General features: G+C 41.0%; 1 protein-coding gene across 1 annotated transcript; it reads left to right on the top strand.

Annotated features, from left to right (window-relative positions):
• The first annotated feature begins 3,603 nt into the window (after positions 1-3,603).
• On the top strand, positions 3,604-5,428 carry LOC115433281 (general transcription factor II-I repeat domain-containing protein 2-like). The gene is given in 3 exon segments (XM_030154598.1): positions 3,604-4,600; positions 4,603-4,902; positions 4,905-5,428. Coding segments are annotated over 3 exon segments (1,821 nt in total).
• Positions 5,429-15,912: the final 10,484 nt, after the last annotated feature.

Here is a 15,912-nt window from a genome sequence, read left to right as displayed (position 1 = left end):
AACTACAGAGCCTCTGAACGTCCAAGTGGGTCATATCTAATGACCATGAAAAGACGAAGAACCGTATTTCACACCAATTATTTACATGGATTGATTGGATTAGTTGATCAACAGGTATTTTAGATAACATTTACATTTTAGTTCAAGTCGGTGGTCGATGTTTGGGTCTTTATGGTTTAATTCTGTCTTCTCTCTGTGGCACTTTGACATTCTGCTGAATGAATACTGCTGCATAAATGCAATTTATTATTATTATTATTATTGTTATTAATAATAATAATAATAATAATAATAATAATAATAATTCAATATAAAGAAGTTATCAGTAAATCTGATTTGGCAGATGAATAAAGGGTCAAAAAGCAGGCATTACAGCCTTCTATAAATACCAAAAGTAAGTGAAAGTTCATGGAAGGTTTGCTTATGTTTAGGGTTTGGGCCAAATAAATTTAATTCCAATAAACATATGTATTAGACTAAATTTGAAAAGAGCCATTCTAGAGTTTATGTCTTTAACACGTAGTTAAAACACAACCTAAGGTACATCTGCTCAATCTTGGCTCAAATATTACCCTAAGACTGACTGGAGAAGAATAAGAGGCACAAATGTGATGTGATTATACAGGTTAGTGACAACAGTGAACAGAAATTTTTCATGTTTTTACTCAGTTAGTAGATATAGGAAGATGAAGAAGACATTCTGTTGTGCAATCTAAAGGATCCTGTAAGTTAATGTTCCACTGATGCCTGTGTCTAGCAGTTACTTACACTGTACACCTGCAATTTCTCACGGCTACATGCGGCTCCATTATGCCTCATAATAAGTGGATATTTAATACGGTGGAAAAGCTGCTTTCCTCGTGGGAAATGATACTTTCTTCTGTAGCTTTTACTGCAGTTGTAGAAAAGTGGTAGCAGGAGCTTTGTCTGCACTCTTACTTGGACTGAATTTGCAGGTATCAGTCTGGAAAAACAGTCAAGTGTAAAGTGGGTAATCGAAAGAATTGAGGTGGACTTGAGAGGTAGGATGGAGGGCTGATAAAATGTTCAGTTTGTAACTGACTGAAATCTACCTTTGATCATTCCTGGAAATGTGTAAGAGCAGGTAAGTATAGACCACCAAAGGCGGAGGGGAAAACCTGAATGCAGTGATCAGGACTGGAAGTCTATTCTAGTCCAGTGACTACAATACAACTGGTGGGTCACGACCCAAAAGTGGGTCCCAAACCTGTTTTCAGTGGGTTGTGGGCCTTTGGTGTTTTCCAACATTAGACAGCCAGCATCAAAAAGTCAGTGGTGTAGTGGTCCCTGGAGACTCTCAATTTTTAGTTTTATTTTTTAAAGTAGTCCAGAAAAACGCCATTTTAGAAACAGTGACATGTCAGACTACTCCATTTACTTTACCCAAAAATCCATCAGTAGTATTTGCTCACGATTATAAAATTATCACGACTTGATCAGGAGCAGTTTGTAGGTTTTACTGGACACACAAGCGGCTGCATGAATGAAAATGTATTCAACATGAGGCAAACATAGGATAACGTTAGCCTCTCATAACGTTAGCCTACTCAAAGTTGAACTAATGGCGACAAAATTTCTTCTCCTCTAAATGTGCAGTCCTATGTCCAGTAGGTTAAAAGTGACTCATTCTGAAACCACCTTAAAACTTACGTCAGAGTTATGTATTCCATGAAAGTAGGTTCTCTTGATATGTGTCACTTATTGGAAAGATGTTTATTCTGCCTTTCTTTTTTGCATTTCCAACTAGAAAAGCATTCGGAGAGCGTAGACCTCCACCAAAGCAGATCAGTGCCCCCCCGGTCACCACCAAAATTTAATCATTTGTTCCTTATGCCAGTATCAACATTTCCTGAAATTTTCATCCAATTCCATCCATAACTTTTTGAGTTATCTTGCACACAGACACAGATGCCAGTAAAAACATAACCTCCTTGGCAGAGGTAATAATTGCGCATCTTTCAACGAGACGTGCAGTGACCTGTCAATCAACTGGGGTGGCACTGGCACCTGAGGTGTCCAATCAGATTCTAGAGGTGGGCAGTGCTAAGCAGAGCCCTGGCTCTGGAGCTAAGTTAGCAATGTATTCCTCGACATGACCCGCCCTACTCTGCCTCTGATTGGCTCATCAGTCCTCATGCCTAAAGTTAGTCAATCTAGTCAGTGAAGGTACCAAGTACTAGCCAATTAGAGGTAGAGTAGGGTGGGTCATGGCTTCACCATGCGAAGGGAAAAAATGGGCAATTTGGCTCAGATACTACTGAATGGTGCACATTAGGGGGGCTTAGAAGTGCGTATACGCAATGACTGAAAAATAAGTAGGTTTAGTCCATATACCACCGTATACCCTGGACTACACCACTGCAGAAAGTATAGATGTACAATACAATGCAGGTTATACTGACCACACCTGCATGTCTCATTCTGTCAATAAAAATATACAGGAAATACGTTAACAGCATTAAAAAAGAAAAATACATTTCAGACAAAAGAATACATGTATATAATAGAATCTGCACGGGATCTTCTTGACAGAGAAAAGGACACAAGACAGTCTAAGCATTAAGAATAACTCTGGGATGTTCTGCATGAAGGTCAGTGGAATATACGTGAAACCTTCCAGACACTGAACACAGGAGAGCTGATGATGTATTAAATCTAAACAGAGGTCACACTGAACACTGACTTTTATCTGTGGAAGACATTTAGTACTGATTTAATTCTGTGTGCATATTTCATTTTCTTATTGTACCTTAATAAGGACACTGACAAATAAAGATGTATGCTCATTACAGCGCTGCAGAAACAACAAAGCTCAAGGCAGTGTCAGACTTAACATTGGACTAGATCATTGTAAGCTGTTTGTCTCTGTACTGTTTCAGACACCAGTGTTTATGTAGAATTATAACTGCAAGAAATAAAATGTAAAAACCAGACAAACTACAGCATCCATTCTTACCTTCCACTGTAAAAACCTGTTCAGACACTGCATGACTGGATGAAATTCACCCAGAGCATTTGAACCCATAAAGACCCAAACATCCACCTGCAACTGTCATCATTTACTGATATAAAAAGATAAATAACTGTTGATCCACTAATCCTGTCATATACTGTCTTAGGAGGGCTATCAGAGAGGGTGCACAAGAAGGTGGAACCGACGCTGTGTACTTTGTAGAAAGGAACTTCTACGTCGATGACGGTCTTCACTCCATGTCGACAGATGCTGAAGCCATTGACTTGCTACGCAGAACACAGGCTTCACTTCATGAGTTTGCTTCAAACAGTCCTGTTGTGTTAGAAGCCTTTGTACCAGAAGACTGTGCAGCAGTTGTTAAGGACATAGACCACATATGTCAAAGTCAAGGCCTGCGGGCCAGATCCGGCCCGCAAATGGATTATCTATGGCCCCCGGGATGATTTTTGATAAGTATTAGAACTGGCCCGCGGGTGGCAGCCAATACTACATTCCCCACAATGCAATAGTAGCCCGCGAACTCACTGCAGCGCAGCAAGTGGGCCTCGGCTTCATTATTCATCAGCAGTCAGAGCAGATGTCAACTTTTAGCTACCCCCTCCCCAAAAATGGCTAAATGGAAGGTGGACGCTGAGAACAGGGGGTTTCAAGCCAGGTGGGAGGCAGAGTACATGTTCACGGAGGTAAAAGGCAAACCTGTGTGTCTTCTGTGTGGAGAAAGTTTGGCTGTAATGAAAGAATATAATCTAAGACGGCACCATGAAACTTCTAAGAAACACACAGACAAAGACAAGAATATGGACACGGAACAAAGGCTACAGAAGGTGGAAGAATTAAAATGAGGTCTTAAGTCCCGGCAGGCTCTGTTCACAAAAGCCACATCACAAAGTGAGGCTGCTGTCAAGGCAAGTTTTATTGTGGCAGAAGAGGTCGCAAAATCAGCCCGGCCATTTACAGAGGGAGAGTTTATTAAAAACTGTGTGCTTAAAGTTTGTGACGCAGTGTGCCCAGACAAAAGGCAACTATTTTCAAACGTGAGCCTGAGCAGGAACACTGTTGCTGAACGTGTAAACCAGCTTTCCACCAATCTAAAAGAACAGCTTGTGGGAAAGGGAAAAGATTTCATCGCATATTCCCTTGCTGTGGATGAGAGCACCGACACATCTGACATTGCCCAGCTGTCAATTTTCATCCGGGGAGTGGACTCCAGCCTGAGCATAACAGAAGAGTTTTTGGCATTACGTCCTATGCATGGCACAACTACAGGACAAGATCTGTATGAAGAGGTATCCAGATGTGTAAATGAGATGGGGCTGCCTTGGGAAAAACTCGTGGGACGGACAACAGACGGAGCACCTGCGATGTGTGGGCGCAGGAGTGGATTGGTGGCAAGGATGCGTGAGAGGATGCGGGAGGAAAACGTCACAGATGAGCTGACAGCTTATCACTGCATAATACACCAGGAGTTGTTGTGTGGCAAAGCCTTGAAAATGGACCATGTAATGAGCACCATGATGTGGGCAGTTAACTTCATTAGAGCCAAAGGTTTAAATCACCGCCAGTTCAAGACATTTCTGGGTGAGTTAGATACAGAGTATGGTGACTTGCCTATCACACAGAGGTGCGATGGCTAAGCCAGGGAAAGGTGCTGCAAAGATGTTTCGAGTTGCGTGAGGAGATCTGTCTGTTCATGGAAAGCAAAGGGAAAGACACGACAGAGTTCCAAGATGAAACGTTTCTGTGTGAAATGGTGTTTTTGTGCGACATCACGAGCCATCTGAATGTGATGAACCTGCAGCTGCAGGGACGGAGGCGTGTCATCTCTGATATGTACAGTACAGTGAAGGCGTTTAAAACCAAGCTGAGTCTGTGGGAGACGCAGATGTGGAAAGAAAACTTGAGCCACTTTACAGGTGCCAGACCATGAAAGAGAAGCTCTCTACTGCTGTGTTCCCAAGTGCATAGTTTGCTGATAAACTCAACATACTTGCCGCCGACTTCCGACGCCGATTTGCTGACTTTGAAGCCCAAAAAAGCAGGTTTGAACTGCTCTGCAATCCTTTCGCAGTTGACGTGGAAAGCGCACCACCAAACCTACAAATGGAGTTGACTGAGCTTCAGTGCAATGACACACTGAAGGAAAAATATGACAGAGTGGGTGCTGCTAAGTTTGCACGTTTCATCCCCGACACAATGCCCCAGCTGCGCATCCAAGCTGCTCAGACGCTCTCTATGCTTGGCAGCACATACCTGTGTGAACAACTGTTCTCTTTAATGAAGCTAAACAAAACATCACACAGGAGCCATCTTACTGATGAACACCTTCACTCAATCCTGAGGATTTCCTCAGCTCAGAGCCTGACCCCGAACATTGATGAACTTGTACAAAAGATGAGACACCACCAGGTATCAGGCTCAGCCTCAGACAAGTGAGCATCACAGAGGATTAATGTATTTTTAGTTTTTAATTCAGTAAAATTTTTACATTTGTTTCTACAAGACGTGACTTTTCTTTGAAGGAAGTATTGTTTTGTCTGTGTGCCATAGATTATTGTATTTTATTTATTTATTTATTTATATTTATTCTTCAGTTAATGGACTCAGGGTAAATTGCAGATTAGAGCCATTTAAAAAGAATACAACTGATTTGATTAATTTTTTTTTATTTTCTCATTTTACTATTTGAAAGCAGTAATTGGTAGGATCACAGAGCAGCACAGTATTGCATTTTCAGTTTATAGTGCATGCAGTTTCATTTAAGCATTTATCTTGATATTAAGGAACATATTTTGTTTTTGAAGGACATTTACTTTTTTGCTGTTTGCCTGTTGAAAATGTTTTCCCTTGAAATTACTGACAGAGCAGAAAGAAAATATTGCTTTATTCATTTAATGTACAGGACATGTGATTTTTCATTGAAGGAAGTTTGTTTTTGTCTGTGTGCCTGTTGAAAAATGTTTTCACTTGAAATTACTGATAGAACCATAAAAAAATATTGGATTATTAATTTAATCATTAAATAATATACACTGTGTTAGGTCTTGGTTCAATAGATTTTGTGCAATCATTTCAATATGTTTTAATAAACATTGAACCAGTCCGGCCCTCGGCTTGTAGCAAATTTGTTTTTTTGGCCCTCTGTGTATTTGACTTTGACATCCCTGACATAGACCAACATCCACTCAACGTAGTCTGGGCCTCCTGTGGGAGACTTCAAGTGACACCTTCACCTTCTCTGTGTCAACGAACATTAAGCCATTCACTCATCGTGGAGTTCTCTCCCCAGTGAACAGTGTTTTTGATCCTTTAGGTTTACTAGCCCCAGTCACCATACAAGGAAAGCTCTGCTCAGAGAGCTGGCAGTAGAACAACTAGAGTGGGACATGCCACTATCGGACACCAAGCTCAGCAAATGGGAATCCTGGCATGACTCACGTCAGGAACTGAAGCATCTTCATGTGCCCAGGGCATACACAAAGACCTCTCTAGCCAAGGCAAGTCGCACTGAGCTCTGTGTGTTTTCAGATGCATCTACCAGGGCCATAGGTGCTGTGGCTTATCTCAAGGTCATCCAAGAAGATAGACAAATTCTTGTTGGATTTGTAATGGGCAAGGCAAAACTTACACCTCGGACTGAACCTACATTTCTAAGGCTTGAGCTTTGTGCTGCAGGTCTGGTCATGGAAATGGCAGTATTAATCCAAGATGAACTGGATCTAAACATAGATTCTACCAGTTTCTACACTGACAGTCGAGTAGTACTCGATTACATCTGTAATAAATCCAAACATTTCTATGTTTATGTTTATAACCGAGTCCACAGTATCCTCCAAACCACAAGATCTGAACAATGGCACTACGTGCATACAGCTGATAACCCGGCGGACCATGGATCTAGATCGGTCCCTGCCTCACGCTTAGTACACACAATGTGGTTCACAGGACCCCCCTTTCTGTCCAGGCCACGAGAAGAACAAAAAACACCTCAGTTGTTTGAGTTGGTGGATCCAGATGTGGACGTTGAAATTCGTCCAGAAGTGAGGAGCTATGCTACACAGTTTCAAGAGAAGACTTTCAACACAGAATGTTTCCAAAGGTTCTCCAGCCTTGATTCTCTTGTAGCACTCTTGATTCACACACACATCATAAGGTCTCATAAATCCTCCAACAGTACAAGCAAGTGTAGGGGATGACATAAATGTGAACTACCCCGCACTCCAGATGAGCTTTCCCATGCGGAAGAAGTTATCATCAGAGCAGTTGAAAAAAGGGCCTTCAAAAAGGATTTTGAAGCACTGAAAATGAACAAGTCAGTCCGTCGGAGTAGTAGCCTCCAAAGTCTCAGCCCCATCTTGCAGAACAACCTCCTCTGTCTCGGAGGCAGACTGAAAAATTCGGACCTGGACATTGGAGAAAGAAACTCAGTAATCCTTCCCAAAGATGACCACATCTCTATTACTGGTCAGACACTATCACGCCAAGGTGAAACATCAAGGTCATCACCTGACTGAAGGAGCTGTCAGAGCAGCTGGATTCTGGGTCCTAGGTGGGAAAAGGCTCATTAACTCAGTCCTACACAAATGTGTTGTTTGTTGTAGACTAAGAGGGAGAATGCAAGAACGGCAGATGGCAGACTTGCCTCCAGAACGCCTTAAGACCTGCCCTCCCTTTACATATGTAGGGTTAGATGTGTTTGGACCCTGGACTATAACCACCAGATGTACAAGAGGAGGACTAGCTGAAAGCAAGCGTTGGGCTATAATCTTCAGCTGCATGAGTTCCAGAGCAGTGCATATCGAAGTCACTGACTCCATGGATACCTCAAGCTGCATCAATGCCATACGCCAGTTCTTTGCCATAAGAGGACCTGCAAAACAACTGAAATCAGATTGTGGCACCAATTTCATGGCAGCCAGCAAAAAACTTGGAATGAGTACAAACCAGTCAGACATCACCATCCAGACGTACCTCAACCAGCAAGGATGTTCCTGGGAATTCAGTCCCTCCACATGCTTCGTGCATGGGTGGTTTATGGGAACGGCTGATCGGGATGGCCAGAAGAATACTGGATGCAGTGCTTCTTCAACAACACACCCGCTTGACTCATGATGTCTTGTGTACATTGATGGCTAAAGTGACAACAATCTTGAATGGAAGACCATTATTCTCTGTTTCAAATGATCCTGAGGACCCATTTATTCTGCCGCCATCAGTGCTACTAATGCAAAAACCTGGAATCCCACATCCACCAGGAGACTTTACAGATAAGGATCTCCTTGTTAAACAGTGGAGACAAGTTCAAGCGCTCACAAACAAATTCTGGAGTCACTGGAGCAGAGCCTACTTGCCTACACTACAACCCTGTAAGAAGTAGACCAAATCCTTTCCAAATCTGCAAGAGGGAGACATCGTCAACCTCAAGGAGAATCAAGTTGCTTGCAACCACTGGCCACCAGCCATAATCACCAAGACTTTTCCTGGAGAAACTAGGCGAGTGAGAAAGGTGGAATTGAGAACTGCAAATCAAGGACATTCAAAGACCCTTCTCGGGCCAGTGACAGAAGTTATCTTACTTTTAAATAAAGACTGATGTTTGAAATATTACCTCAGTTTGTAGGTAAATAGTGACCTCACAGAGGCCAGGTGGGGAGTGTGTTGCCCTTCAGGCATAATGTTAATTGGACTTTTATTTTGACAAGACTTTTATTTAAACATTTGTTGACATGCCTAAGTCACATCCTGTCGGCCATCTTGGGAAAGTTAGATGAGTGTTTTGCCCCTTCAGAGATTCAATGATTCAATGAGTAAAAATATGAATAAGTTCATTGTAAAATTGATAAGTTAAAGTTAGAAACATTTTTTACATTTAAGAATATGTGTTGTCTTGAAACTATTTCTGTTACATGCAAATGCACAGTTTGAGAAGCACAGAGGCATCTAAATGGTGATGAATTGTGTTTGTATTTGCAGTTTTCACACCGTCTTTGTTTGAAGCTGTAAAGAGCCAAAGTAAACAGCTTTTGGGAGCTTACTACAACTCAATCATATTTTCATGCAAAGAAGAGTTTAGCTGGTTGTATACCTGCAGCCTCTACGTTGCAGGGAGGACAACACACTGTCAATACATGTAAATAACTGGTGTAACATGCAGTTTGTCATCTTTGTGTGAACGTGGAAAAACATCCTCTACAACACAGGTGTCAAACATGCGGCCCAGGGGCCAAAACAAAAGGTTCCAATCTGGCCCGCGAGATGAATTTACAAAGTGCAAAATGCATCATCGTTACCCTGAAGATATTAACAGACAACGGCATCAAACTCAAAAATAACAGCATTATAACCTCGAAATAATGACTTCAAATTTTCGTCTTAGTTTAATGTGAAAAAAATAATATGATGTTATGCCTATAAATAATGGCAACACCAATTTTTTCTCTGATTTATTGCAAAGAACATTCAATTCTGATATCCTATAACAATAAAATGTCAATAACCTAACAAATAACAACCTGGGATGTCTAAAGAAAAATAAGTGCAATTTTGACAATATTCTGCCTATTTTGTGTCTTGGTAGATCTGATCTGTAATGCACATGTAGAAATCATAAGTTGAGGCATAATATTGATAAAATTGTACTTGTTTTTCTTCAGAAATTTCATTTTTTCCAGTAATTTACATCTTTTTTGTTTTGGATAGAAATACTTTCATCATTTAATGTTATTTTTTGCACTAAAAAATTTGGAGTTGTCATTATTTATAGGCTATTATGCTGTTATTTTACTGGTCCGGCCCACTGGAGATCAAATTGGGCTGAATGTGGAACCTGAAAGAAAATGAGTTTTCCAACATTGATTCACCAGTAAAACCCATGGAGTTGGATCAGTGACAGTGGAGGGACACACTGGGTTTATGTTCAATTAATGATAGATTTTACTGAAAAGTCATCTTTTCTCTGTTTCTCACATAATAACCCTCAACTTTACTCTGAGCTTTTATGAACATCTACATGATCAGTGAATTAAATACAGGAAAATACATTATTCTAAATGGAAAAATGCAATATACAAGGATAATATTATAATAAATGGTGATAAATCACTTGGGAATTGCCACAAAAGTAGCACTGGGTCTTCATGGGTTAAATCTACCTTCATACTCACATTCAGTCAGTAGTGCTCTATAATTGCCTAATCTGAACAACTGACCTCCTTCTGTTTGACACACCGCTATGTTTCCTCATTTATGGAAATGATATTTCAGTGCATATTCAAACCCATTTATTTTAGTTTTATAGTCGCTCCTTGTGCAATTTATTACCAACTTTAGCTCTCTGCCATCACAGTCACACATAGATTCACACTCAGCTCAGTGAAAATCTGTGCATTTCAATCTCCTTTTCATTCTCCTTGATTTTTTTGCTGTGGATATTTTAATGTAATGTTTTGCATGTTAGGATAGCTGGGAGTTTATCAGAACACTTCACCTACACTGTCAGTCTGTATTTCAATACACAGATTAAAAACATGCCATTTGTTGAATCTATGTACGAGATACCAGTGTCTTGGCTGGTGAATGTGGACCATTTCTCAGTATCAAAATGAAGTATGCACAGTGGAATTCAGATTAACCCTTTAACCCCTGGCGTGTCTGTGGTGAGAGTTCTGAATGTATGATGTATTTTAAATATTCATCAAAATTTGCTGGTTCCGTACACGGAACTGGTTCCGAATCAGCAGATCCGAGAAAGCTTATTCATAACCAGCACAGAACTGGACTTCCGAAGTCTGTTTAAGTTAAACGTAGCTGGTAGCTGATGAAAAGCCTGGAGCTTGGAGGTCCGTACTGCGGCTTGGTGTACCGGGTCACAGTGGCTTAGAGCACCGGTCTGCAAGCCCGCAGGAGCCGGCGCTAGAAGCCTGGAGTCCGGCTTCCTGCAGGGCACAACACGACAATGTGGAAGCTGGGGAAGGCATTAATGAAGTAAAATAAAATGACATTCGCCAGCATTAAAGAAAATATAAACAGCAGACCAGTGCAAATGTGTATTAATTTATGGATCGGACCTGATGGAGAGCATTAGTCAGAACTAGATCTGAGGTCTGTGGAGGACCGTCTTGGTCTCCCAGTTCACGGCGGTTTAGAGCAGCTCCGAGCCCCACAGGAGCCAGGGCTTTGAGGGCACTAAGCGGGGCTTGGAGGTCGGAGCACGGTTTAGTTCCATGACCCTTAAACAACAGAGGTTCTGTAAATGGAACTAGATCCTTAAATGGAACTGGTTCAGTAAACAGAACTAGATCGTTAAACGGAACTGGATCCTTAAACGAAACTGGTTATGAGAACAGAACCAACTTCACGCTCCCCGGGCTCGGTCGGTGAAAACCAGAAGTTCGTGTAGTCGCTGGGCACTCAGTCAGAACAAACCCATGTGGTCCCGTTAAAAATCAACAGGAAGACCTGACTTGGAGCACATCTGCACTAAATGTCCAAACATTGTACAACATTTGGCTGCGCAGACTACAACATGAAGGGAAAACAGTCACCGTTTCACTGTTTTCCTAAAGAAAAAACAAGGAGACACCTATGGATCAATGCGATGATGATGATGTTCCATGTGTTAAAGCATTTGAGTGGTGATTTTTTTAATGTGGGCAGCCAGGGATATAATCTAAGATACAAGAATGTAACAGTACAACAGCTGGGAATTAGGAGGAAAATCAAATCAAGTCTGCTTTAACAGGGTTTCTGACAGCTGATTTGTAAAAGTATTCAAAAGCAAACATGAAAACACCTTCTCCAGGCTTCATTGTGTACCCCCCCCTAAGTGTTGGACCAGGAGCTTACCTGGGGATAAATTCAAGTAAGAATACGCGTCTGGACAGGGGCGCCGCTACCAATGGTGGGGCCCATGAAAGGTCAAAGTTGTGGACCCTTCATGACAAAATACAGTATCTTGTCAGTCTGTCAGAGCCGGGGGGGTGTAGGTGGGGTTGTGGTCTTACATAACGTCACTTACACTAGCATGAAACAAAACTAAAACTTGACATACTTTCCATCTCCGCCTTAAACTTTTACGGCTGTCTTTTATACAGCGGATCTTAGACAAAATTGTCAGAACTTCTAGCCTGTATCCCCTGGACCCCCTCCCCTGCTCTATGGGCCCCCACAAATGCTGGGCCCCATGAATTTGTCATGCTTACCCCCCCGCCCATCAGCGCCCCAGCGTCCAGGCCACCGTACAGGAGGCCACTCCACCGGGTGGCTGACCCGGCTTCCTGCTGGTAATTTGTAGGGATATTCTTCAAGACCACATATCCTCCTGAGACCCAGCAATGCATTTTTGTTTTCTGTAGGGGACAAAAGTTTGACAGTTTCACCTGAAAAATGCTGTTCATTGCAAAGGACATTCCATTAAAAAATACATAAAAATCATTTTACAAATGTATCTGAAAAAATGGTTGCATCATGCAGTTTCAAATCAAGACAATTGTTTGATATAAAAAAGCAAAAATGTTCACTTCCCTGGGTCTCAGGAGGATATGCTAAATTTCAGAAGGTAGTGTGGCCTTTCTGCCTCATCCAGGCTGTCAGTGTACATTTAAGCCATCCCTGCACATGTGCAAGACTGTGCGGCCACATCACATGGTTTTGTCTTCTCCGACTGCCCTTCAGGGTCACCTGGATTTGACGTTACACCGACTGAACCCATGACTTTCTAGTCATGACAAGTTTGTTTCTCTGCCTGTCCAGGTGGGGCATCAGGAGTGGTATTCTGGAAACCAGGGCGATACAAGGTAAAACTGAAATGCAACAGGAACAGTGACCACTGGGTCTGCCAACTGAGGAGTCAGTTTGTTTGCTGGAAATATGATAGGCTCCTACAACATGATATCATGAATTGTGTACAGATAACATGCCACTTTTAATTGGCGTGTTATCTGTACGCATTATAAGCTTTCAGCGTGTATGTTTCCACCATGTAAAATAGCATACCATTAGCATGATTAGGGGCTAGCATGGTTAGCGGTTGGGGTTTGGTTTAGGGTTCGTGATTAGTGCGATAAGTGGCTAGCGTGATTAGAGGTTAGGGTTTGCGATTAGTGCGATCAGTGGCTAGTGCATTGACACACCATCAAATGGCGTTAAATAACATGCGAAAGGATGAAAATGCATTCGTATAGCACGCCAAATGTAATAAATTGGTGTCACATACAACGTGATTTCACGAGCTCAGTCTGGCTCTTATGGTCTGTCCATGGTCAGAAGGGGTGCTCTGCTCCTTCTAACCAGTCCTCCATTCCTCCAAAGCCAGGACCACAGCCAACAGCTCACCATCAAACACATCCTCATTTCTTAAACACCAACACTTGTACAAGTTCATAATTAATGAGGGTGTAGCAGTCAAAAGTCGATAAGGAGTTGGCCGAGCTAAAAAGTGTTGAGCTCTGTGAACTCTATGCCGATTTAAGCATAAAGGGCTCAATTTTTTATGGATAATTTGTGTGGAAAATTCAAAAATTGTGGAAGTAGTGTCATGACGTCCCAACACCAGTGCAGGGGTGTCAAACTCAGATCCTCCAGGGCCGGTATCCTGCATGTTTTAGATGTTTCCCTCTTCCAACATACCTGATTCAAATGATAAGCCTATCATCAAGCTCTGCAGAAGCCTGATAACAACCGTCAGGTGTGCTGGAAGAGGGAAACATCTAAAACATGCAGGATACCGGCCCTCGAGGATCTGAGTTTGACACCCCTGCTCTAGTGGGTATGGCCGATCTGAGAACAGCTTCAGAGAGACCCACACTGGAACCAAACCCAGGACCTTCTCGCTGTGAGGTGACAGGGTGAACCACTGCATGATGGACTGATTTTCACACCACTTTCAGGCAAAGGTATTTGTTAGTGTGTGTGTTAGTGTGTGTCATGTAGAACAACTTACTCTGGATAAAAGGCAGAGGTTGACCGACCACACAATTATGCATTTTCCTTTAACACCTATTCTCAGTGTTGTTTTAGACTCACTATACTGATGGCCATCCAAAATAAGTAGATTAGAACCCATGAAGATCCAGTGGTATTTTTGTGGTAGCTCCTCAAAACACTGAAAACTTAAAAGTGACTTTTTCAGCAAAATCTATCAATAACTGAACATAAACCCAGTGTGTCCATCCACTGTCAATGATCCAACTCCGTGGGTTTTACTGGTGAACCAGTGTTGTAGAACAGGGGTGTCGAACTCATTTTAGTTCAGGGGCCACATTCAGCCCGATATGATATAAAGTGGTCCAGGCCAGTAAAATAATACAAATAATAGGATAAGAACTTTTGAGAGAAAAAGTAAAATTCTGTTTTGAAAATGTTTACATGCACGAATTGTACTCAAACATAACATGAACAAATACACTACAAACAAAAAGTTAAGGATATTTCTTTTTTTTTTTGGGGGGGGGTCTTTTTTTTTGTCATTTTTGCCATTTGTAAATAAAACTGTGGTCATTAAAAAAATGTGTTTCAATTCAGTTCACACACAAAAAAGTAAAAAGTGCTGTGCAAGAATCCCAACTGAAAAAATATCCCCAAAATTTAAAAATATCCTTAACTTTTTGTTTGTAGTGTATGAACAACCTGAAAATTCCAAACAAAAATAAGTGCAATGTTAACAATATTACGCCTTAGTTTATCATTTATACATGTGAATCACAACTTAGAGATCACAGTGGATCTACAAATACACAAAACATTAAATAACAGGGAGAATATGATTAAAATTCCACATACTTCTCTTAAGACATTTCAGATATTCACATTTTTTTTTATAAAAGGCTAGTCTGTAAATGTAAATATTCTTGTGTAATGTAACTTTTTTTACACTAAAAGAGAAAAATTTGCAGTTTTCATAATTTATAGGTTATTATGATAGTATGTTACTGGTCTGATCATTTTTAGATTGAAATGACCTAAAATGATTTTAACATCTTTGATTGATAATATCTTCAGTCTAATTTTTGCATTCCACAGATTCATCCCAGGGACCGGATTGAACCCTTTGGCGGGCTGAATTTGGCCACTGGGCCACATGTTTGACACCTGTGTTGTAGAAGGTGACAGTGTTTCCATGGTAACTGCGGAGTCTCTGAACATCCAAATGGGTCATATCTGATGACCATGAGAAGGTGAAGAACTGTATTTTACATCAATTATTGACATGGATTGATAGGATTAGTGGATCAACAGATATTAAACTGTTTACATCAATAGATGATTTTGGTTGCAACGGCTGTTTGGGTGTTTACGAGTTAAGCCAGACCAAAAAACAGGAAATACTTAAACTCATGTTATGATTTGAGAGATTCCTATGTGGACTTATTTATTTAATACAGTGATAATCAATTTTATGGATTTTACCCATCGTCACAACGACCCGTGGTGATTCTAGTAATGGTGACTCATCCACCTTTTACGTGGAACCATAATCTGACGTGAAAGTTCATGTAAATGTATTTTAAAATGCACCTGTTGAACTTGATTAGAGAGGTTTTAACATTCTTTAAGCACAGTCTAAACTACATTATTAGAGCTGGTGCCAATAAGCATGTTACACATTAGGCAAAGGTTGGCATTAATGTTTTCAAAAATTTAAATGTAAAGTGTCAAGAGATAACTTTTCTCATGATTTGGTGCTATACAAATAAAATGTGATTGATTGATTGATTGATTGATTGATTGATTGATTGATTCTCCAAAGAACAAAATACAATGGTGATGACTAAATCAACTCAAACCGAACTGATACTGGTACTGGTAAGGGACCGAATCAGATCTCCATCAGTGGCTCAAATCCATAATTTGATCTATTCAGAATTAGTTTTATTGATCGGTCAGTTGATTGATCATTTGTCAACAGCTGCTAGTGCATTATT

The sequence above is a fragment of the Sphaeramia orbicularis genome, chromosome 14, assembly GCF_902148855.1.
Source record: "Sphaeramia orbicularis chromosome 14, fSphaOr1.1, whole genome shotgun sequence".
Lineage (NCBI taxonomy): Eukaryota > Metazoa > Chordata > Actinopteri > Kurtiformes > Apogonidae > Sphaeramia > Sphaeramia orbicularis.
The sequence above is the reverse complement of the archived record's forward strand: the minus strand, read 5'-3'. Positions and strand labels throughout refer to the sequence as shown.